The sequence below is a fragment of the Labrus mixtus genome, chromosome 10 (genome assembly GCF_963584025.1).
Source record: "Labrus mixtus chromosome 10, fLabMix1.1, whole genome shotgun sequence".
NCBI classification, from domain to species: Eukaryota; Metazoa; Chordata; class Actinopteri; order Labriformes; family Labridae; genus Labrus; species Labrus mixtus.
In genome coordinates this window covers 10862354-10887311 of record NC_083621.1, presented here as the reverse complement: position 1 = coordinate 10887311, position 24958 = coordinate 10862354, and the positions used below count along the sequence as shown (strand labels likewise).

At 41.6% G+C, this 24958-nt stretch overlaps 5 protein-coding genes across 8 annotated transcripts in view; all 5 read left to right on the top strand.

The window, feature by feature from the left end:
- LOC132981948 (protocadherin gamma-A11-like) overlaps positions 1-24958 on the top strand; it is a 292678-nt gene that overhangs the window by 28108 nt on the left and 239612 nt on the right. For 2 of the 4 annotated variants that reach the window (XM_061048119.1, XM_061048103.1), the window contains exon 1: positions 17657-20044. The exons of the other annotated variants lie outside the window; for them this stretch is intronic. In XM_061048119.1, the coding sequence (XP_060904102.1) occupies positions 17657-20044 (2388 nt within the window). Of the gene's footprint in view, positions 1-17656; positions 20045-24958 lie in introns of those variants that run through there. 4 annotated transcript variants of the gene reach the window in all.
- Positions 316-7289, top strand: LOC132982548 (uncharacterized). Its single transcript, XM_061049103.1, has 2 exons — positions 316-2969; positions 4572-7289. The coding sequence occupies exons 1-2, from the start codon at positions 576-578 to the stop codon at positions 7140-7142; spliced, it is 4965 nt and encodes a 1654-aa protein (XP_060905086.1). The 5' UTR covers positions 316-575; the 3' UTR covers positions 7143-7289.
- LOC132981945 (protocadherin gamma-A12-like) lies at positions 8965-11914 on the top strand. Its single transcript, XM_061048088.1, has one exon. The coding sequence runs from the start codon at positions 9428-9430 to the stop codon at positions 11840-11842; it is 2415 nt and encodes an 804-aa protein (XP_060904071.1). The 5' UTR covers positions 8965-9427; the 3' UTR covers positions 11843-11914.
- LOC132982547 (protocadherin beta-15-like) lies at positions 12325-16020 on the top strand. Its single transcript, XM_061049102.1, has one exon. The coding sequence runs from the start codon at positions 13579-13581 to the stop codon at positions 16018-16020; it is 2442 nt and encodes an 813-aa protein (XP_060905085.1). The 5' UTR covers positions 12325-13578.
- LOC132981966 (protocadherin beta-15-like) lies at positions 21650-24235 on the top strand. Its single transcript, XM_061048149.1, has one exon. It carries the CDS (start codon positions 21809-21811, stop codon positions 24233-24235), a length of 2427 nt encoding a protein of 808 aa, XP_060904132.1. The 5' UTR covers positions 21650-21808.

The following is a 24958-nucleotide window of genomic DNA, read 5'->3' as shown; positions in this document are numbered from 1 at the left end:
ACCAGTCAGAGGAATTGAAAGATTGACCAGTGTGGGAGGTTGTCTCCTTGAGGTTATACTGCTGAATGAAAGCTGTTAAAGTGACTGATGAAGGAGTATTCAATGTGCAACTGAACAGACACTGTTTGTAGTATTTCTAATATTAGCATTAGTTTTTGTTCCCTACGGATATCAACGTGAAATGCTTAAAGTGCATTTTTAAAATGTAGTCTTTGAATGCAGTGTATAAGCCTGTCCCGTTGAAGAAGAGAGACAATGTCTTAAAACTTCCTCACGGCACTAATATGATAGCTTTTAAAACTGTATTCTCAAACATTTACGTTCAGTGTACCTGCTTTTGGATTTCAAAATAAACTGCTATGTTTAAGTCGTACTCACGGTGTCACTATAGACCAGCAAAGGAGTCATATGTTCAGGTTGCTTTGCACACCACCCACTACTTCGATCGACCATCCCTGTGGTCTTTGTAGCCTTCAGTACCGACTACAAATGCTTGGACGGCACAACTGTTAAACAATAACCTAATTTAATGCTCGAAACCACCGTGTTCTAACGGGAATATTAGGTCTATAAGGATGATGTTTGAACGGGGCTTTCTTCAGAGCTGCGTCTTTGTCTTTTTCTTTGTTGTGGTGCATTACACACACGGAGACCTGAGCTATTCTGTACAGGAGGAGCTGAAGCGCGGATCTGTTATCGGAAATATCGCCAAGGATCTGGGCCTTGAGGTGGGCAGACTGTCTGCTCGCAAAGCTCGTATTGACATGGAGGGCAACGACAAACAATACTGCGGGGTGAACCTTCGTAGCGGAGACTTGTACGTTACTGAAAGGATTGACCGGGAGGAGCATTGTGGGGAAAAGCCTTCTTGTGTTCTTAAATTCGACTTGGTCTTAGAGAATCCATTGGAGTTACACCGGCTGTCTCTGCAGGTGCAGGATGTCAACGACAATGCACCAATTTTCCCGAAGGATATTATAAAGCTAGAAATCACAGAATCAGCTGACAAAGGAGCCAAGTTTCGCATCAATGCCGCACATGATGCAGATATAGGCACGAACTCAGTTGAGAGCTACATATTGCAACAGAATCCTCACTTTGTGTTCAAAATTCAGACGACAAGTGCTGGCAGTAAATACGGTGAGTTAGTTTTGGATAAGGAATTAGACCGAGAGGAGCAGCAGGAAATGAAATTACTGCTCACAGCTGTGGATGGAGGCTCTCCTCAAAGATCCGGGACTGTAGTCATACACGTCATTGTACTTGATGCTAATGATAACGCCCCAGTGTTCACTGAGACCGTATATACGGCAACGTTAGCGGAAAACTCCCCTATCAATACCCCAGTTATCACTGTAAGCGCATCTGACGCAGACGAAGGTTTCAACGGGGAGGTAACATATGAATTTAGTCGAATATCTGATAAATCACGAAAGCTTTTTTCATTAGATGAGAAAACTGGAGTTATCGGTGTAGCAGGTACCATCGATTATGAAGAGGGAGCAAAATATGAAGTTTTTGTCGAGGCCAAAGATGGCTATGGTCTCTCTTCAGAAGCTAAAGTGATTATTGATGTCACTGATGTGAATGATAATGCCCCGCTGATTTATCTGAAATCACTGACTAACCCCATACCTGAGAACGTGTCACCTGGTACAGAGGTGGGCATCATCAACGTGCAGGATAGAGACTCTGAGACTAACAGGCAGGTCCGCTGCTCCATTCAGCAGAATGTCCCTTTTAAGTTGGTTCCTTCTATTAAAAACTATTATTCTGTGGTGAGCACAGGACAACTGGACCGTGAACTAGTGTCTGATTACAACATTACAATCACTGCCACTGACGAGGGCTCTCCACCTCTGTCCTCCTCTAAAACTGTTCAGTTATCTGTAGCAGACATCAACGACAACCCACCTGTGTTTGAGGAACAGTCGTACAGCGCATATGTGAGTGAAAATAACAAACCTGGCTCCACTTTATGTTCCGTTAGTGCTCGAGACCCCGACTGGAGACAGAACGGTACAGTGATTTATTCTCTGTTATCCGGTGAGGTGAACGGTGCCCCGGTGTCCTCCTATGTGTCTGTAAACGGAGACACGGGGGTGATCCACGCTGTGAGGTCGTTTGATTATGAACAGTTCAGGAACTTTAAAGTGCACGTGATGGCCAGAGACAACGGTTCTCCTCCACTCAGCAGCAACGTGACCGTGAGTGTGTTCATATCGGATGTGAATGACAACTCTCCTCAGATACTGTACCCCGCCCCGGAGGGCAACTCCTTCATGACCGAGCTGGTCCCCAAAGCTGCACACGGAGGCTCTCTGGTGTCCAAAGTGATAGCGGTGGACGCGGACTCCGGACAGAACGCCTGGCTGTCCTATCATATAGTGAAATCCACTGATCCGGGACTTTTCACTATTGGTGTCCACAGCGGAGAGATCAGGACCCAGCGGGACATTTCTGAGTCGGACAGCATGAAACAGAACCTTATTGTGTCAGTGAAAGATAACGGACAGCCCTCTCTGTCTGCCACCTGTTCCATGTATTTACTGATTTCTGATAACTTGGCTGAGGTGCCAGAACTGAAGGACATTTCTTATGATGAGAAGAGCTCCAAACTGACCTCTTATCTGATCATCGCGCTGGTGTGTGTGTCCACCTTTTTTCTGACCTTCATCATCATCATCATGGGTGTGAGGTTTTGTCGCAGGAGAAAGCCCAGACTGTTGTTTGACGGAGCAGTCGCCATCCCCAGCGCTTATCTTCCTCCTAATTACGCAGATGTTGACGGCACAGGAACTTTACGCAGCGCTTACAATTATGACGCCTACCTGACAACAGGGTCTCGAACCAGTGACTTTAAGTTTGTGTCATCTTACAATGACAACACACTGCCTGCTGACCAGACTCTGAGGAAAAGTCCAACAGACTTTGCTGACGTTTTTGGAGACTGTGATGAATCTCCTGAGGTAAGACAATCAAACACATCAACTTGTATTTTCGATCAGAAGAACATGCATCCATGTTTTTCTGGCTTTTTTTGTGGAATTAAATTTTCATTTTTTCTCAATATTGTCCAAGAGTTGGTATATGCTGGATACATCATTGTTGCCATCACTTAAAACAAATCACAATTTTTGAACGGGAAGGCAGGCATGTGGCTGATGAAGCTGTCTCGAGTTCATATTTTTATCACTCATGCTGCTCTTTTTCGATGCTTGCGTCATCTTTATGACAGTTATTGCCTAATTTTTTACAGACAAGAGTGACAGACAAGTGAAATATGGCCTTAAAGTTGAAAACCCTTAATTTGTTGATAGTTTCCCTGATTTTGTTTTGTAAATGTATTGAAGATGAACCTTTGAATCATGTAGCTTTTGTTTTCAGGACTTTTAGCTCTGAATAAGATTGTTCAGAAATATGATACGTGTGCACTGTTACCTGGTTCTGATGGGGCTTTCTAAATTGTATTGTTATGGATAACACATATAAACGTAATTTTCTAAATGTCATAAATCAGGATCAGTCCGTGTCCTGGTCTTGCGAAACTTTTATACTTTTGAGTCTTCTGCCAAAAATCATTTTCTCATTGTTAATTCAGAAGTAACCCATAGTTAATTAATTATGTTAGTCAATACTTTCTCTCTGTATTTCTGGTCTCACTCCCATAATCACCATCCCTCAAAGTTGTAGCTGTTGCACAAAGGAATTGCTTGACAATAGGCAAGGCAGGCAACTGCTTGGGGCCCCAGGCCAGTTGGGGGCCTCAAACGGCTGACAAACTTTAAAGCACAGCCGTGGCTCGAAATCTACCCCATGTGGGTTCCATCTTATATCACTCACTCTTGATGCCATGCTAAGCATCACGTCCATTATTGCTGTGAAAACTAAAATTTGCCAATGAAAGAAAATTAAGAGGAATTAAAAGGAAAACAATATCTAACGCTGGTTGGAGGGGCCCCCAATGAATTATAGCCTTGGTCCCCAAATACCCTAGAATCGCAACTGCTGTTGCATTCTTACCTCATGAATATGCTCTTGGTATTTGTAGTGCAGTATTTTGCATTTTGCAATCAATTCTTGCTTCCTTTCGTCCCCAAACTTGTTGAATATTATAGACACATAGGACCCTTTGCCCCGTTTGAAAGTTGTTGAGAGAAATTGTGTCCTACAGTTAAATCATCTGATCTGGTTCTGCACTTACGCAATTGTTTTTCTGACCTCATTGTTTCTCACTTGTAGCTTATGAGATGTCAGTGAGAAGAATTTCCTGTAAGTCTGAAATCAATCCTAACTTCATTAACACTTTTTTTGGGCAGTTTCTTTAAGTACAAATATTATTACTCAATACTTAAATGGTTTCTTGGAAAAATGAATACTTTTATTTTAGATGTGACCTTTAATGTTTAATCCCCTGACATATCTCAACTCAACTTCATATAGTTTCACTGTGACATTAACGTACGCCGTGTACACTGTTGTTTATAATTGTGCATTTTATGCGACTTGCTACAAGTGAAAGTATGCAATTCATCTAGGAGACTCACGATGTCGCTGTTCACCAGCAGTAGTACATACTGTGTCAACATCCACCCACTGCTGTCGACGCGTATGAGACTGAAGGTGCTGCAATTGATAGTCCAGTGAGTCAGAAGCTCGGTCTATGGTGGTATTGGTTTAAGTCCTTTATTTTTTGGCTCTATTCCTGTACTCGGACCAGGAAAGTGTTACTGTTTCGGATCGTTGTAATGATGGCTTTCACGGGACTGACACCACCAAGCTGGGCTGTTGGTTTACTGCTCTTTTCCTTGCATTTTTCTTATGGAGATATAAGCTATTCTTTTCCTGAGGAGATGAAAAGCGGATCCGTGATCGGAAATATCGCCAAAGATTTGGGTCTCGACACGAGCAGGCTATCCGCTCGAAAGGCTCGTGTAGACACCGAAGAGGGCAACAAACGTTACTGTAACATAAACCTCCGTAACGGGGACCTGAGTGTTGTCGAGAGGATCGACCGAGAAGGCCTTTGTGGAGACAAAGCATCCTGCGTCTTAAAACAAGAGCTCATGTTAGAGAATCCGTTAGAATTGCATCGAATTAGTCTACATGTGCAGGATATAAACGATAACTCTCCGCAGTTTAATAACGAATTAATCGAGATAGATATAAGTGAATCAGCAGTTAAGGGAGCTCGTTTTCCCATTGAAGAAGCACATGATGCGGATGTAGGCAAATATTCAGTCCAGACCTACAGTCTCCAGAAGAATGAACATTTTATTTTGGGCGTTGGAACACATTCTGTGGAGCTTGTCCTTAACCAAGAGCTTGACCGCGAAAAATTAAAAGAAATCAATGTACTTCTTACAGCTTTGGATGGAGGCTCTCCTCAGAAATCAGGTACAGTAGTTATTCACGTCACTGTCCTAGATGCTAACGATAACGTACCAGTGTTCAGCCAGACCGTTTATAAAGCCAGTCTGCCTGAAAACTCTCCGCTGGGTACAGTTGTTCTGACAGTGAGTGCTACTGATGCAGATGAGGGATTGAATGGAGATGTTACATATGATTTTGGACACATTTCAGAAGATATGAAATCAATCTTTAGCATAGATCACAAGACAGGTGAAATGAAATTGACAGCAACAATTGATTTTGAAACTGCATCATCATATGAACTGCGCGTCACAGCAAAAGATGGTTTGGGATTGACCTCCTATGCCAAAGTCATTATAGATGTTACTGATATAAACGACAATGCTCCGGTTATATATCTGAAATCACTGACTAACCCCATACCTGAGAACGTGTCACCTGGTACAGAGGTGGGCATCATTAATGTGCAGGATAGAGACTCTGAGACTAACAGACAGGTCCGCTGCTCCATTCAGCAAAATGTCCCTTTTAAGTTGGTTCCTTCTATTAAAAACTATTATTCTGTGGTGAGCACAGGACAACTGGACCGTGAACTAGTGTCTGATTACAACATTACAATCACTGCCACTGACGAGGGCTCTCCACCTCTGTCCTCCTCTAAAACTGTTCAGTTATCTGTAGCAGACATCAACGACAACCCACCTGTGTTTGAGGAACAGTCGTACAGCGCATATGTGAGTGAAAATAACAAACCTGGCTCCACTTTATGTTCCGTTAGTGCTCGAGACCCCGACTGGAGACAGAACGGTACAGTGATTTATTCTCTGTTATCCGGTGAGGTGAACGGTGCCCCGGTGTCCTCCTATGTGTCTGTGAACGGAGACACGGGGGTGATCCACGCTGTGAGGTCGTTTGATTATGAACAGTTCAGGAGCTTTAAAGTGCACGTAATGGCCAGAGACAACGGTTCTCCTCCACTCAGCAGCAACGTGACCGTGAGTGTGTTCATATCGGATGTGAATGATAACTCTCCTCAGATACTGTACCCCGCTCCGGAGGGCAACTCCTTCATGACCGAGCTGGTCCCCAAAGCTGCACACGGAGGCTCTCTGGTGTCCAAAGTGATAGCGGTGGACGCGGACTCCGGACAGAACGCCTGGCTGTCCTATTATATAGTGAAATCCACTGATCCGGGACTTTTCACTATTGGTGTCCACAGCGGAGAGATCAGGACCCAGCGGGACATTTCTGAGTCTGACAGCATGAAACAGAACCTTATTGTGGCAGTGAAAGATAACGGACAGCCCTCTCTGTCTGCCACCTGTTCCATGTATTTACTGATTTCTGATAACTTGGCTGAGGTGCCAGAACTGAAGGATATTTCTTATGATGAGAAGAGCTCCAAACTGACCTCTTATCTGATCATCGCGCTGGTGTGCGTGTCCACCTTTTTTCTGACCTTCATCATCATCATCATGGGTGTGAGGTTTTGTCGCAGGAGAAAGCCCAGACTGTTGTTTGACGGAGCAGTCGCCATCCCCAGCGCTTATCTTCCTCCTAATTACGCAGATGTTGACGGCACAGGGACTTTACGCAGCGCTTACAATTATGACGCCTACCTGACGACAGGGTCTCGAACCAGTGACTTTAAGTTTGTGTCATCTTACAATGACAACACACTGCCTGCTGACCAGACTCTGAGGAAAAGTCCTACAGACTTTGCTGATGTTTTTGGAGACTGTGATGACTCTCTTGAGGTAGGAACATGAGGCAATTATCGCTAGATCTCTTGCAACAGCAATCATTCCATTTTAAGATTAAGTATCACCAGATTACTTTCAGGTTAATTTGGTTAAGAGTTTTCAAGAACTTTGTGTGTCCTTTATTTTTTACATTGAATCTGAACGTTCTCTTAAACTCCATTGGGTTACCATTTTTCATGTTTTTTTCCCCCGTGGGAACATTGGAGCTTTCTGGTTATAACTGTAGGATGTAACAATCAGTTTGGTCTCTTTTGTGTCATTATTCTTGACAGTTTAATTTGATATAACACAGATAGTCTTGTATGTTTTAAGTTTCTTTGGTCTTCTAAAGGTAGAGTTAAATTCCCTTGACTTCAAGGTCTTATGGGTTGGGATTTTCTTTCATTCCCTTAATTGAGTAGTGTTTATTTGAACATATAAATGATCTTTGATGTCCTTTTAAAGTTAGGTTATTGACTATTTTTGTTGTGTTTGGAGGAAATGTCGTTCCAGTAGTTTTATTCTACTTTGTTGGTTAGTTTTTTATGGTTTAAAGATTCATATTTCCTTTTGCTATGCTGCAAACGTGTTCCATATTTCAGTCTGACTGTCAATTTCTCTTGAAATCTGAGGGTATTTTTATTAATTTAATCTACAATTTTGAATTGTTTTTTCAATGATGGACCAAGCTGGGGGTATTTAGCCGTGATGCAGTGTGTGTTTTATATTGAATACCAATTTTATTTTTTATGTTGAACATGTTGTTTTTAAATCAATTTTACTTCTACATTCTCATTACTCCTAATAATTCTGTCCCTTGTAATCTTTACTTCAAACATCAAGGCGTATGCTTTATATGTGATTATTACTTTACATTTCAAGTTAGGTCTTAAATAAGTGCACATTTCTGGCTTGTTTTGGTATTTCTGTTTACTCTTTACTGATTGAGCCATTGTTGTGTCTTGAGTAGAGCTGAATGTAGTTTTCTTTGCCTCTGTCCTTGGTGCTGAAATGAAACGTTGCTCCCTGGATGAATTTTCAGGGTAAAAATAACGTTTGTTGTTATTGTTTTTTACTTTGGATTATGAATAGTCTTTGTTGTGTTTTAGACTGTAACTCTTTTTATCTGCAGAAATTTGCTATACCTTGGCTTATATGAACATTACTCGTCAAAATGAATTTCTTTAGGGAAATAATAATATAATGTGAAACTGGAAGAATCTGTCTTTTCAGTCATTAAAACTTTCATTGCATCCTAATACCATAAATATTAATAAATGTATAGGTCCCCATAGGTGTAATTTCATAAGGTTCAATTCCACTGAGATGGAGATTTCACATTTTGGATTTCAAAAGGGAATTATTCATATAAGTGGTGGATGTGTGCACTCATTTTCTATGACAACAGCTACTCAGATGTTTCATTTTATTTTGTTAACCTAATATTTATTTTTCCATTTATCATTTCGAAATTTGGCTGCATTTTATTTGTTTTTAAAAACATTGTATTAACAGCTAACATCAGCTATTTAACAACTTGAAACATTTATATACACATTTTTCTTTCTTTTGGCAGAGATTCATGATTATAATTTGTATTACACGTGGATGAACATAAACTAACAGCAGTAAATTATTTTTGCTGTCTTTTATGCATTTTACTCCACATATCCAACGTCATGTTTGAAACAATTGAATTGTTTTGAACAGTATCTGAAATTTTGACAGAAAGATAAATTGAAAGATGGACCAGTGTGGGAGTTTGTCTCCCAGAAGTGATATACTACAGGACAAAACTTTCTAAAGTAACTTATATAAGATTTGGTCATTTGGAACAAAACAGAAACAGTCTCTTGTCATGTTTACCATTAACGTTTTTTTCCCTTTCTTTCGTTCTTTTATTTTTTAAGTTTTCACCTTGAAATGCTTAGACTATATTCATTTAATTCGTTTAAATGCACTTGCAGAGTACAAACATCTCACGTTTAAGATATGAAAGACAATCTCTTACAAATTCTTCTCGGCATTATATGATAGCTTTTTAAACTTTATTCTCAAACAGTTTGGTCAGTGTATCTGAAAGTGGATTTCAAAATAAACTGCTATGTTTAAGTCGTACTCACGGTGTCACTATAGACCAGCAAAGGAGTCAGATGTTCAGGCTGCTTTGCACACCACCCACTTATTCGATCGACCATCCCTGTGGTCTTTGTAGCCTTCAGTACCGACTACAAATGCTTGGACGGCACAACAATAACCTAATTTAATGCTCTAAACCACCGTGTAGTAACGGGAATATTAGGTCTATAAGGATGATGTTTGAACGGGGCTTTCTTCAGAGCTCCGTCTTTGTCGTTTTCTTTGTTGTGGTGCATTACACACACGGAGACCTGAGCTATTCTGTACAGGAGGAGCTGAAGCGCGGATCTGTTATCGGAAATATCGCCAAGGATCTGGGCCTTGAGGTGGGCAGACTGTCTGCTCGTAAAGCTCGTATTGACATGGAGGGCAACGACAAACAATACTGCGGGGTGAACCTTCGTAACGGAGACTTGTACGTTACTGAAAGGATTGACCGGGAGGAGCATTGTGGGGAAAAGCCTTCTTGTGTTCTCAAATTCGACTTGGTCTTAGAGAATCCATTGGAGTTACACCGGCTGTCTCTGCAGGTGCAGGATGTCAACGACAATGCACCAATTTTCCCGAAGGATATTATAAAGCTAGAAATCACAGAATCAGCTGACAAAGGAGCCAAGTATCGTATTAATGCAGCACAAGATGCAGATATAGGCACGAACTCAGTTGATAGCTACATTTTGCAACAAAATCCTCACTTTGTGTTCAAAATTAAGACGACAAGTGCTGGCAGTAAATACGGTGAGTTAGTTTTGGATAAGGAATTAGACCGAGAGGAGCAGCAGGAAATGAAATTACTGCTCACAGCTGTGGATGGAGGCTCTCCTCAAAGATCCGGGACTGTAGTCATACACGTCATTGTACTTGATGCTAATGATAACGCCCCAGTGTTCACTGAGACCGTATATACGGCAACGTTAGCGGAAAACTCCCTTATCAATACCCCAGTTATCACTGTAAGCGCATCTGACGCTGACGAAGGTGTAAACGGAGAGGTAACATATGAATTTAGTCGAATATCTGATAAATCACAAACGCTTTTTTCACTAGACGAGAAAACTGGAGTTATCGGTGTAGCTGGTACCATCGATTATGAAGAGGGAGCAAAATATGAAGTTTTTGTTGAGGCCAAAGATGGCTATGGTCTTTCTTCAGAAGCAAAAGTGATTATTGATGTCACTGATGTGAATGATAATGCCCCGCTGATTTATCTGAAGTCACTGACTAACCCCATACCTGAGAACGTGTCACCTGGTACAGAGGTGGGCATCATTAACGTGCAGGATAGAGACTCTGAGACTAACAGACAAGTCCGCTGCTCCATTCAGCAAAATGTCCCTTTTAAGTTGGTTCCTTCTATTAAAAACTATTATTCTGTGGTGAGCACAGGACAACTGGACCGTGAACTAGTGTCTGATTACAACATTACAATCACTGCCACTGACGAGGGCTCTCCACCTCTGTCCTCCTCTAAAACTGTTCAGTTATCTGTAGCAGACATCAACGACAACCCACCTGTGTTTGAGGAACAGTCGTACAGCGCATATGTGAGTGAAAATAACAAACCTGGCTCCACTTTATGTTCCGTTAGTGCTCGAGACCCCGACTGGAGACAGAACGGTACAGTTGTTTATTCTCTGTTATCCGGTGAGGTGAACGGTGCCCCGGTGTCCTCCTATGTGTCTGTGAACGGAGACACGGGGGTGATCCACGCTGTGAGGTCGTTTGATTATGAACAGTTCAGGAACTTTAAAGTGCACGTGATGGCCAGAGACAACGGTTCTCCTCCGCTCAGCAGCAACGTGACCGTGAGTGTGTTCATATCGGATGTGAATGACAACTCTCCTCAGATACTGTACCCCGCCCCGGAGGGCAACTCCTTCATGACCGAGCTGGTCCCCAAAGCTGCACACGGAGGCTCTCTGGTGTCCAAAGTGATAGCGGTGGACGCGGACTCCGGACAGAACGCCTGGCTGTCCTATCATATAGTGAAATCCACTGATCCGGGACTTTTCACTATTGGTGTCCACAGCGGAGAGATCAGAACCCAGCGCGACATTTCTGAGTCTGACAGCATGAAACAGAACCTTATTGTGTCAGTGAAAGATAACGGACAGCCCTCTCTGTCTGCCACCTGTTCCATGTATTTACTGATTTCTGATAACTTGGCTGAGGTGCCAGAACTGAAGGACATTTCTTATGATGAGAAGAGCTCCAAACTGACCTCTTATCTGATCATCGCGCTGGTGTGCGTGTCCACCTTTTTTCTGACCTTCATCATCATCATCATGGGTGTGAGGTTTTGTCGCAGGAGAAAGCCCAGACTGTTGTTTGACGGAGCAGTCGCCATCCCCAGCGCTTATCTTCCTCCTAATTACGCAGATGTTGACGGCACAGGGACTTTACGCAGCGCTTACAATTATGACGCCTACCTGACGACAGGGTCTCGAACCAGTGACTTTAAGTTTGTGTCATCTTACAATGACAACACACTGCCTGCTGACCAGACTCTGAGGAAAAGTCCTACAGACTTTGCTGATGTTTTTGGAGACTGTGATGATTCTCCTGAGGTAGGAACCTACGTCAACTGACAACTTTTGCTTAATGTCTTTTTGAAGCACTCCTCATTGTTTCTTTCGACTTTTTTACTCTTGATTTCGTTGTGTTGTTGTGTTGTGACAGTAGTTCATTCGAATTGATATGTAGGAAGTTAAAAACAACAAGTTAAGGTGGTCCTTGAACAACTTAGATTACAGCTTTCTCTGGTATAATTGTTGTTGATCTGTTTTGACTTTAACAAATTTCCCTGAACTTCAAAGCCTTTCTAAATATATATTTTGGTGAAATACACCTCTATTCATGCCCACCCCACTATCTCTTCTCTCTCTCCTATTTGTAACATGCACACACGAGTACCATACACACACACTTGAAGGGATGAAATCCTTTGAAATATTATACAGTTATTTTCTTGGCATTAAAATCACAAGTTGGACAGTAATATATTTTGCTCTGACGTTACATGAATGTCTCTTGACTTTTGCGTTGCCATTCAATGTTCAGTAAGTTTAGCTGTCCATGGTGCTGAAATCCATTTGATGTGGTCATACAGTTTTGAGCTGGTAAACCTCTGTGGTTTCAGTTTTTGTTTCTGCTGTTGCTTTCCCTTTCGCTGAATATATTTTCCTAAATACCTTTAACCCAACTAAAGCAAGAGGAAACCTTAACGGTATGGTCTTGCGTGAAGTACTTTTAATTTCCTTGTTGCTGAAATGTTCCATATTAGTTAACTTCACTTGCTCTACTTTTTCCTTGGTCCTGAATCTTTTGGATTTGCTTATTACTTTTTGAGATAGTTCACTTCTCTTCTAAACCTACTCCTCACAATTTTCACATTTGGTGTCAGTGAATTTGTTAGTTTATAGATTTCAATAAAAAAAGTCATTTTTTTCATTTGGCTTGTGTTCCCAAAATGTGTATATCGTTGGCCTATTCTGGTGTCATTGGAAGTTTCTCTTTTGGATTCATGATCGCTAGAATTTGATCACTGCTTTCTTTTAATCGAATGCGGATTAGAACAATATGAAATTATTAAAAATGGAGCCTAAGTATTAATTGTGTTGTTTCAGTGATGCACCGCTTGCCGAGATAGTCCATGTCCATATGTATTTTTGGAAATGCCTTTTGGTTAAATAAGTCTTGATGTCCCTCACATGATTTGGGTGTTTTTGTTGATTGCGTAGAATAAGCAAACATGTTGCCTCAGATAACTTCAAATAAAGTTCTGGTTTATGAGTTAGAGCTATAGAATTTTGTTTTTCATCACGTTTCGTCCAAGCATACCTTCACTTGTGTTAGAAGATTGGCCTTCTCCTGACTTAACAGAATCCCTACAATAATCAAGCTATATGTGTCTATGAATATAGTGCATTTAGGGTGAGCACATCCTATTTATGTATGTGATTGAAAACGCACAACAGATATATTTGGAGTCTTAAACGGCCATTTCCGACACGACGTTTGCACAATTCTTTTTTATATTAATATACAAGCAGAAAAATATACACTTCTGAATATACAATGAAAAAAACTTCTCCAAATTCATGTTATACCTCACAAATACTCATGGTGTCAGTGTATACCAGCAAACGAAAGGGCACAGTCATTCTCCACCCTTCTGTCTCAACGAATTCAAAGCCTGACTCTGCTCTCGTACCGCAGTTGACGAAACCCGCTTTGTGTTGGACTGCTATGTGTCTTTTTTATTTGCTGGATTAAAAAGCGAATCCGACGTTGATCTAATTTGAGCTGTAGTTAAACGTCTTAGATGTGTATGGTCTTCCTCGCAGTAACAATGGGATACAGCAGTTCTGTGCTGCGTTACGGCCTTGCTGTTATTTTGTTCGTCCTCCACCCCGTCTATGGAGACGTGAGTTACTCTATCCCGGAGGAAATGAAACGTGGATCTGTAATTGGAAATATCGCGAAGGATCTGGGACTTGAATCTGGCACACTGTCTGCTCGAAAGGCTCGCATTGACACCGAGGATAACAGTGTGAAGTACTGCGGGGTGAATTTCAATACAGGAGACTTGATCGTACACGAAAGGATTGACAGAGAAGGGCTTTGTGCGAAACGAGCATCGTGTGTTCTGAAACAGGAACTCGTTTTGGAAAATCCTTTAGAAGTGCACCGTATTACTATCCGCGTTCAAGATATCAACGACAATTCACCTCAGTTCAAAGAAGAGTCCCTTACATTTGAAATCCGTGAAAGTGCAGATAAGGGTGCACGTTTTCTTTTGGACGAGTCACACGATGGAGATATTGGAGAAAATGCTGTTCAAGGATACTCTTTACAGCAGAATGAGCATTTCAAATTAAATGTCAAGACAAAGGGCAGTGGACGTAAATATGGTGAATTAGTTTTGGATAAAGAATTAGACAGAGAGGACAAAAGAGAGCTCATGTTGTTGCTTACCGCATTTGATGGAGGCACTCCCCGGAGATCAGGGACTGTAGTCATACATGTCATTGTACTGGATGCTAATGATAATGTACCAGTGTTCAGTCAGACTGTTTATAAAGCCAGTCTTCCTGAAAACTCTCCTTTAGACACATTGTTAATCACAGTCAGTGCTACTGATGCAGACGAAGGTTTAAATGGTGAAATAACTTATGGATTTGATGATGTTTCAGATGACAACCAAGTTTTCTGCCTAAATTCTAAAACAGGAGACATTAAGGTCGCTGGATCTATTGATTATGAAAAAGAATCGTCATATGAAATGCAGATTAGCGCTAAAGATGGGTTAGGATTGGCGTCATACGCAACTTTAGTCATTGACATTACTGACATGAATGATAACGCCCCAGTGATATACCTAAAATCAGTGACTAACCCCATACCTGAGAACGTGTCACCTGGTACAGAGGTGGGCATCATTAACGTGCAGGATAGAGACTCTGAGACTAACAGACAGGTCCGTTGCTCCATTCAGCAGAATGTCCCTTTTAAGTTGGTTCCTTCTATTAAAAACTATTATTCTGTGGTGAGCACAGGACAACTGGACCGTGAACTAGTGTCTGATTACAACATTACAATCACTGCCACTGACGAGGGCTCTCCACCTCTGTCCTCCTCTAAAACTGTTCAGTTATTTGTAGCAGACATCAACGACAACCCACCTGTGTTTGAGGAACAGTCGTACAGCGCATATGTGAGTGAAAATAACAAACCTGGCTCCACTTTATGTTCCGTTAGTGCTCGAGACCCCGACTGGAGACAGAACGGTACAGTGGTTTATTCTCTGTTATCCGGTGAGGTGAACGGTGCCCCGGTGTCCTCCTATGTGTCTGTGAACGGAGACACGGGGGTGATCCACGCTGTGAGGTCGTTTGATTATGAACAGTTCAGGAGCTTTAAGGTGCACGTGATGGCCAGAGACAACGGTTCTCCTCCGCTCAGCAGCAACGTGACCGTGAGTGTGTTCATATCGGATATGAATGACAACTCTCCTCAGATACTGTACCCCGCCCCGGAGGGCAACTCCTTCATGACCGAGCTGGTCCCCAAAGCTGCACACGGAGGCTCTCTGGTGTCCAAAGTGATAGCGGTGGACGCGGACTCCGGACAGAACGCCTGGCTGTCCTATCATATAGTGAAATCCACTGATCCGGGACTTTTCACTATTGGTGTCCACAGCGGAGAGCTCAGGACCCAGCGGGACATTTCTGAGTCTGACAGCATGAAACAGAACCTTATTGTGTCAGTGAAAGATAACGGACAGCCCTCTCTGTCTGCCACCTGTTCCATGTATTTACTGATTTCTGATAACTTGGCTGAGGTTCCAGAACTGAAGGACATTTCTTATGATGAGAAGAACTCCAAACTGACCTCTTATCTGATCATCGCGCTAGTGTGTGTGTCCACCTTTTTTCTGACCTTCATCATCATCATCATGGGTGTGAGGTTTTGTCGCAGGAGAAAGCCCAGACTGTTGTTTGACGGAGCAGTCGCCATCCCCAGCGCTTATCTTCCTCCTAATTACGCTGATGTTGACGGCACAGGAACTTTACGCAGCGCTTACAATTATGACGCCTACCTGACAACAGGGTCTCGAACCAGTGACTTTAAGTTTGTGTCATCTTACAATGACAACACACTGCCTGCTGACCAGACTCTGAGGAAAAGTCCTACAGACTTTGCTGATGTTTTTGGAGACTGTGATGACTCTCCTGAGGTAGGACATTTGCGAATCATAACTTAGCCCATCTTTTTTCAGTAATGTGGTTAATAACTTGTAGTGATAAGACTGTGACGATTTTCCTGAGGTAGGATCCTGTTACAAATGACATCTTGCTTTCAAAGTATTTTTGAAGCATTGTTTATTTTGACTTGTTCAGTATAATTTGTTGTTGTTGTTTATTTGTTGTTATTTAAAGCGTTTTGCCCAAACACAACACTTTTAAAAATTATTAAGTTTCCTGTTTTAATTAAACTTTTTTTTGTGGCTTCAGTTTGATTTGTAATTAATCTAAGTTTGTTTCCTCTAAAAATAAAGTCGGTTACGTAATATTAATTTCCGCTTTACCTCTTACAATTTTTTATCAGTTCTTTCTGTATAATGTGACCTCTAATAATCACAGCCGTTATAGTTGATGTCTTCTTTTCAAGATTTCCTTTTTAAGACCGGCCGGTTGGAGATACATTTTAGTCACATCACAACTTTTTATCCCGATTAGTCCCATCCACAAAAGACGCAGATAAAAATAGATATTTTACCTCCCTAAACAGTTCTGTTAATTTGTACTGTCAAATACTTGGCATGTTTGAAATAATGATGTTCTAATTTGTTATTTTAAAACTATTATTCCCTCAACGTTTGTTTGTTTTCGCATGACAATGTAAATTAAGTGTCACTGTCCTTGGTGCTGAATTCCGTCTGATCTTGTGGAACATTTTTGATACATCTTACGTCTGTCTCTTTGGCTGCTGTTGTCCCCTTTGCTTCATTGCTTATGTAATATCTTCCCATTGAACTTTATAGAGGCTTGTCGGTCCTTGGTGTTGAACTCTTCTGAGTTTCTGATGCTTTGACGGTAATGTTTACCTCTGTTTTTCATGAAATCATCATCCGTACCGCTTCTGTGATTTTTGTCTCATTAAATGTGTTATACATTGTCTTCTGGATCAGTTGTTTTTTAGTCGTTTGTTTTCAGCTCTGCCAGATGAGGTGTCGTTTCTGTAATCTGGTTTGTAAATGTATCCATTTAAACGATACTCACAGTTTTTTTGAAGTTGGACTGCATATATCAATATGAGGAAATTGAAACTTTACAATGTGTTCTTCGAGTGGAAGCTCGTGGGTTAAGATTTACTATGTATGGGAAAAGGTGATTTGTGACATAGTGACAGATGCTTTAGTGGTTGATTTATAAGCCATGCAGTCCCTCACATGAAGTCAGTGTATTTCGCGATGAAGTATCACTGAATAGTAGTAAATGCTGCATTTTATTTATAAAGTTAATCACAGCATTTTTATTGGAAATCCAAAGCAGTCAATGTTTGTCTTTCCGACACATAGTTGGAAAAACTATTTTTGTTTATATGGAGAATGAAATATGTCTTCCCGAAACATTCGAATAAATTAATTTCTCAATCTCGCTGTTATACCTACATATATACTCATGGTGTCAGTGTATACTAGCAAACGAGAAGGCACAGTCATTCCCCACCCTTCTGTCTCATCGATTGCAAAGCTTCACTCTGCTTTTGTACCGCAGTTGCAAAACCCGCTTTGTGTTGGACTGGTGTGTTTTTTATTGCTCAAAGAAATATTTGTTGATATATTTTGATCTGCAGTCAAGGATTATTATTTGTGGTTGATCTTTCTGGCAGTAACAATGGGATACAGCAGCTTGACGCTGCATGTTGGCTTTGCTGTTATTTTTCTGGCCCTCCTCGTCTATGGAGACGTGAGCTACTCTATCCCGGAGGAAATGAAACGTGGATCTGTAATTGGAAATATCGCGAAGGATCTGGGACTTGAATCTGGCACACTGTCTGCTCGCAAGGCTCGCATTGACACCGAGGATAACAGTGTTAAGTACTGCGGGGTGAATCTCAATACAGGAGACTTGATCGTACATGAAAGGATTGACAGAGAAGGGCTTTGTGCGAAACGAGCAACGTGTGTTCTGAAACAGGAACTCGTTCTGGAAAATCCTTTAGAAGTGCACCGTATTAATATCCGTGTTCAAGATATCAACGACAATTCACCCCAATTTACAGATGATTCACTTAGAATTGAAATTCAGGAATCAGCAGACAAGGGTGCACGTTTTCTCCTTGGAGAGGCACACGATGGAGACATCGGAGAAAATGCTGTTCAGGGCTATACTCTTCAGCAGAATGATCATTTTAATTTAAATATAAACACGAAATCAGGGGATCGAAAGTACTGTGAATTAGTTTTAGACAAAGAATTAGACAGAGAAGAAAAAAGAGAGCTCATGTTGTTGCTTACCGCATTTGATGGAGGTTCTCCTCGGAGATCAGGGACTGTAGTCATACATGTCACTGTACTGGATGCTAATGATAATGTACCAGTGTTCAGTCAGACCGTTTATAAAGCCAGTCTTCCTGAAAACTCTCCTTTAGACACATTGGTAATCACAGTCAGTGCTACTGATGCCGACGAGGGTTTAAATAGTGAAATAACTTATGGATTTGATCATGTTTCAGATGAAAAGAACAACGTTTTTTCTTTAGATCCTAAATCGGGAGAGGTGAGAGTAGCTGTAGCAATTGATTATGAAAAAGAGTCTTCCTATGAAGTGCAGATAAGCGCCAAAGATGGTCTTGGATTAGTTTCATACGCGACGTTGATAATAGATGTTACGGACATAAACGACAACGCTCCGGTTATATATCTGAAATCACTGACTAACCCCATACCTGAGAACGTGTCACCTGGTACAGAGGTGGGTATCATTAATGTGCAGGATAGAGACTCTGAGACGAACAGACAGGTCCGCTGCTCCATTCAGCAGAATGTCCCTTTTAAGTTGGTTCCTTCTATTAAAAACTATTATTCTGTGGTGAGCACAGGACAACTGGACCGTGAACTAGTGTCTGATTACAACATTACAATCACTGCCACTGACGAGGGCTCTCCACCTCTGTCCTCCTCTAAAACTGTTCAGTTATCTGTAGCAGACATCAACGACAACCCACCTGTGTTTGAGGAACAGTCGTACAGCGCATATGTGAGTGAAAATAACAAACCTGGCTCCACTTTATGTTCCGTTAGTGCTCGAGACCCCGACTGGAGACAGAACGGTACAGTGGTTTATTCTCTATTATCCGGTGAGGTGAACGGTGCCCCGGTGTCCTCCTATGTGTCTGTGAACGGAGACACGGGGGTGATCCACGCTGTGAGGTCGTTTGATTATGAACAGTTCAGGAACTTTAAGGTGCACGTGATGGCCAGAGACAACGGTTCTCCTCCGCTCAGCAGCAACGTGACCGTGAGTGTGTTCATATCGGATGTGAATGACAACTCTCCTCAGATACTGTACCCCGCCCCGGAGGGCAACTCCTTCATGACCGAGCTGGTCCCCAAAGCTGCACACGGAGGCTCTCTGGTGTCCAAAGTGATAGCGGTGGACGCGGACTCTGGACAGAACGCCTGGCTGTCCTATCAGATAGTGAAATCCACTGATCCGGGACTTTTCACTATTGGTGTCCACAGCGGAGAGATCAGGACCCAGCGGGACATTTCTGAGTCTGACAGCATGAAACAGAACCTCATTGTGTCAGTGAAAGATAACGGACAGCCCTCTCTGTCTGCCACCTGTTCCATGTATTTACTGATTTCTGATAACTTGGCTGAGGTTCCAGAACTGAAGGACATTTCTTATGATGAGAAGAACTCCAAACTGACCTCTTATCTGATCATCGCGCTGGTGTGTGTGTCTACCTTTTTTCTGACCTTCATCATCATCATCATGGGTGTGAGGTTTTGTCACAGGAGAAAGCCCAGACTGTTGTTTGACGGAGCAGTCGCCATCCCCAGCGCTTATCTTCCTCCTAACTACGCAGATGTTGACGGCACAGGGACTTTACGCAGCGCTTACAATTATGACGCCTACCTGACAACAGGGTCTCGAACCAGTGACTTTAAGTTTGTGTCATCTTACAATGACAACACACTGCCTGCTGACCAGACTCTGAGGAAAAGTCCTACAGACTTTGCTGATGTTTTTGGAGACTGTGATGATTCTCCTGAGGTAGGAACCTACTTCAACTGACAACTTTTGCTTAATATCTTTTTGAAGCACTCCTCATTGTTTCTTTCGACTTTTTTACTCTTGATTTCGTTGTGTTGTTGTGTTGTGACAGTAGTTCATTTCGAATTGATATGTAGGAAGTTAAAAACAACAAGTTAAGGTGGTCCTTAAGCAACGTAGATTACAGCTTTCTCTTGTATAATTGTTGTTGATCTGCTTTGACTTCAACAAATTTGCCTGAACATCAAAGCCTTTTTAAATATATATTCTGTTCAAATACACCTCTATTCATGCCCACCCCACTATCTCTTCTCTCTCTCATATTTGTAACATGCACACACGTGCACCATACACACACACTTGAAGGGATGAAATCCTTTGAAATATTATACAGTCATTTTCTTGGCATTAAAATCACAAGTTGGACAGTAATGTATTTTGCTCTGACGTTACATGAATGTCTCTTGACTTTTGCGTTGCCATTTCAATGTTCAGTAAGTTGAGCTGTCCGTGGTGCTGAAATTCATTTGATATTGTCATACAGTTTTGAGCTGGTAAACCTCTGTGGTTTCAGTTGTTGTTACTGTTGTTGCTTTCCCTTTTGCTAAATATATTTTCCTAAATACCTTTAACCCAACTAAAGCAAGAGGAAACCTTAACGGTATGGTCTTGCGTGAAGCACTTGGAATTTCCTTGTTGCTGTAATTTTTCATATTAGTAAACTTGACTTGCCTTGCCCTACTTTTTCCTTGGTCCTGAATCTTTTGGATTTGCTTATTACTTTTTAAGATGATTCACTTCTGCTTTTAACTAACTCCTCCCCATTTTCACATTTGGTCTCAGTGAATGTGTTATTTTATAGATTTTTTGAAAAAGTCTATTTTTTAATATGTCTTGTGTTCCCAACATGTGTACATCGTTGCCCTATTATGGTGTCATTGAAAGTTTCTCCTCTGGATTGATAATCGTTAGAATTTGATCACTGCTTTTTTTTAATCGGATTCGGACTAGAACAATATGAAATGATTAAAAATGGAGCCTATGTCTTAATTGTGTTGTTTCAGTGATGCACCGCTTGCCAAATAGGCCAAGTATGTGTGTGTATTTGTGGAAATGCCTTTGAGTTAAATAAGTCTTGATGTCCCTCACATGATTTGGGTGTTTTTGTTGATTGTGTAGAATAAGCAAACATGCTGCCTTATATAATTTTCAAATAAAGTTCTGGTTTATGAGTTAGAGCTATAGAATTTTGTTTTTCATCACGTTTCGTCCAAGCATACCTTCACTTGTGTTAGAAGATTGGCCTTCTCCTGACTTAACAGAATCCCTACAATAATCAAGCTATATGTGTCTATGAATACAATGCATTTAGTGTGAGCACATCCTATTTATGTATGTGATTGAAAACGCACAACAGATATATTTGGAGTCTTAAACGGCCATTTCCGACACGACGTTTGCACAATTATTTTTTATGTTCATATACAAGCAGAAAAATATACACTTCTGAATATACAAAGAAAAAAACTTCTACAAATTAATGTTATACCTCACAAATACTCATGGTGTCAGTGTATACTAGCAAACGAAAGGGCACAGTCATTCTCCACCCTTCTGTCTCAACGAATTCAAAGCCTGACTCTGCTGTCGTACCGCAGTTGACGAAACCTACTTTGTGTTGGACTGCTATGTGTCTTTTTTATTTGCTGGATTAAAAAGCGAATCCGACGTTGATCTAATTTGAGCTGTAGTTAAACGTCTTAGATGTGTATGGTCTTCCTCGCAGTAACAATGGGATACAGCAGTTCTGTGCTGCGTTACGGCCTTGCTGTTATTTTGTTCGTCCTCCACCCCGTCTATGGAGACGTGAGCTACTCTATCCCGGAGGAAATGAAACGTGGATCTGTAATTGGAAATATTGCGAAGGATCTTGGACTTGAAACTGGCACACTGTCTGCTCGAAAGGCTCGCATTGACACCGAGGATAACAGTGTTAAGTACTGCGGGGTGAATCTCAATACAGGAGACTTGATCGTACATGAAAGGATTGACAGAGAAGGGCTTTGTGCGAAACGAGCATCGTGTGTTCTGAAACAGGAACTCGTTTTGGAAAATCCTTTAGAAGTGCACCGTATTAATATCCGCGTTCAAGATATCAACGACAATTCACCTCAGTTTAAAGAAGAGTCACTCAAGATTGAAATTCAGGAATCGGCAGATAAGGGTGCGCGTTTTCTTTTGGACGAAGCACACGATGGAGATATTGGGGAAAATGCTGTTCAAGGATACTCTTTACAGCAGAATGAGCATTTCAAATTAAATGTCAAGACAAAGGGCAGTGGACGTAAATATGGTGAATTATTTTTGGACAAAGAATTAGACAGAGAGGACAAAAGAGAGCTCATGTTATTGCTTACAGCATTTGATGGAGGCTCTCCCCGGAGATCAGGGACTGTAGTCATACATGTCATTGTACTGGATAATAATGATAATGTACCAGTGTTCAGTCAGAACCTCTATAAAGCCAGTCTTCCTGAAAACTCTCCTTTAGACACATTGTTAATCACAGTCACTGCTACTGATGCAGATGAAGGTTTAAATGGTGAAATAACTTATGGATTTGATGATGTTTCAGATGACAACCAAGTTTTCTCCCTGAATTCTAAGACAGGAGTGATTAAGGTCGCTGGATCTATTGATTATGAAAAAGAATCGTCATATGAAATGCAGATAAGCGCTAAAGATGGGTTAGGATTGGCGTCATACGCAACTTTAGTCATTGTCATTACTGACATGAATGATAACGCCCCAGTGATATATCTAAAATCAGTGACTAACCCCATACCTGAGAACGTGTCACCTGGTACAGAGGTGGGCATCATTAACGTGCAGGATAGAGACTCTGAGACTAACAGACAGGTCCGCTGCTCCATTCAGCAGAATGTCCCTTTTAAGTTGGTTCCTTCTATTAAAAACTATTATTCTGTGGTGAGCACAGGACAACTGGACCGTGAAATAGTGTCTGATTACAACATTACAATCACTGCCACTGACGAGGGCTCTCCACCTCTGTCCTCCTCTAAAACTGTTCAGTTATCTGTAGCAGACATCAACGACAACCCACCTGTGTTTGAGGAACAGTCGTACAGCGCATATGTGAGTGAAAATAACAAACCTGGCTCCACTTTATGTTCCGTTAGTGCTCGAGACCCCGACTGGAGACAGAACGGTACAGTGATTTATTCTCTGTTATCCGGTGAGGTGAACGGTGCCCCGGTGTCCTCCTATGTGTCTGTGAACGGAGACACGGGGGTGATCCACGCTGTGAGGTCGTTTGATTATGAACAGTTCAGGAGCTTTAAGGTGCACGTGATGGCCAGAGACAACGGTTCTCCTCCGCTCAGCAGCAACGTGACCGTGAGTGTGTTCATATCGGATGTGAATGATAACTCTCCTCAGATACTGTACCCCGCCCCGGAGGGAAACTCCTTCATGACCGAGCTGGTCCCCAAAGCTGCACACGGAGGCTCTCTGGTGTCCAAAGTGATAGCGGTGGACGCGGACTCCGGACAGAACGCCTGGCTGTCCTATCATATAGTGAAATCCACTGATCCTGGACTTTTCACTATTGGTGTCCACAGCGGAGAGATCAGGACCCAGCGGGACATTTCTGAGTCTGACAGCATGAAACAGAACCTTATTGTGTCAGTGAAAGATAACGGACAGCCCTCTCTGTCTGCCACCTGTTCCATGTATTTACTGATTTCTGATAACTTGGCTGAGGTGCCAGAACTGAAGGACATTTCTTATGATGAGAAGAGCTCCAAACTGACCTCTTATCTGATCATCGCGCTGGTGTGTGTGTCCACCTTTTTTCTGACCTTCATCATCATCATCATGGGTGTGAGGTTTTGTCGCAGGAGAAAGCCCAGACTGTTGTTTGACGGAGCAGTCGCCATCCCCAGCGCTTATCTTCCTCCTAATTACGCAGATGTTGACGGCACAGGGACTTTACGCAGCGCTTACAATTATGACGCCTACCTGACAACAGGGTCTCGAACCAGTGACTTTAAGTTTGTGTCATCTTACAATGACAACACACTGCCAGCAGACCAGACTCTGAGGAAAAGTCCTACAGACTTTGCTGATGCTTTTGGAGACTGTGATGACTCTCTTGAGGTAGGAACATGAGACAATTATCGCTAGATCTCTTGCAATAGCAATCATTCCATTTTAAAATGAAGTATCACAAGATACTTTAAGGTTAATTTGGTTAAGAGTTTTCAAGAACTTTGTCTGTCCTTTATTTATTACATTGAATCTGAAAGTTCTCTTAAACTCCTTTGGGTTACCATTTTTCATGTTTTTTCTTTCCCGTGGGAACATTGGAGCTTTCTGTTTATAACTGTAGGATGTAACAATCAGTTTGGTCTCTTTTGTGTCATTATTCCTGACAGTGTAATCTGATACAACACAGATGGTCTTGGATTTTTTGTGTTTCTTTGGTCTTCTAAAGGTAGAGTTAAGTTCCCTTGACTTCAAGGTCTTATGGGTTGGTGTTTTCAATCAGTCCCTGAATTGAGTAGTGTTTATTTGAATGTGTGATATATTAATGTTGGATGTCCTTTTAGAGTTAGGTTATTGACTATTTTTGTTTTGTTTGGAGGAAATCTGGTTCCAGTGATTTTATTATACTTTGTTGGTTAGTTTTTTATGGTTTAAAGATTCATATTTCCTTTTGCTATGCTGCAAACATGTCTCATATTTCAGTCTGACTTTGGATTTCTCTTGAAATCTGAGGGTATTTTTATTTATTTACTCTACTCTTTCGAATTGTTTTTTCAATGATTGACCAAGCTAGGGGTATTTAGCCGTGATGCAGTGTGTGTTGTATATCGATTACCAATTTTATTT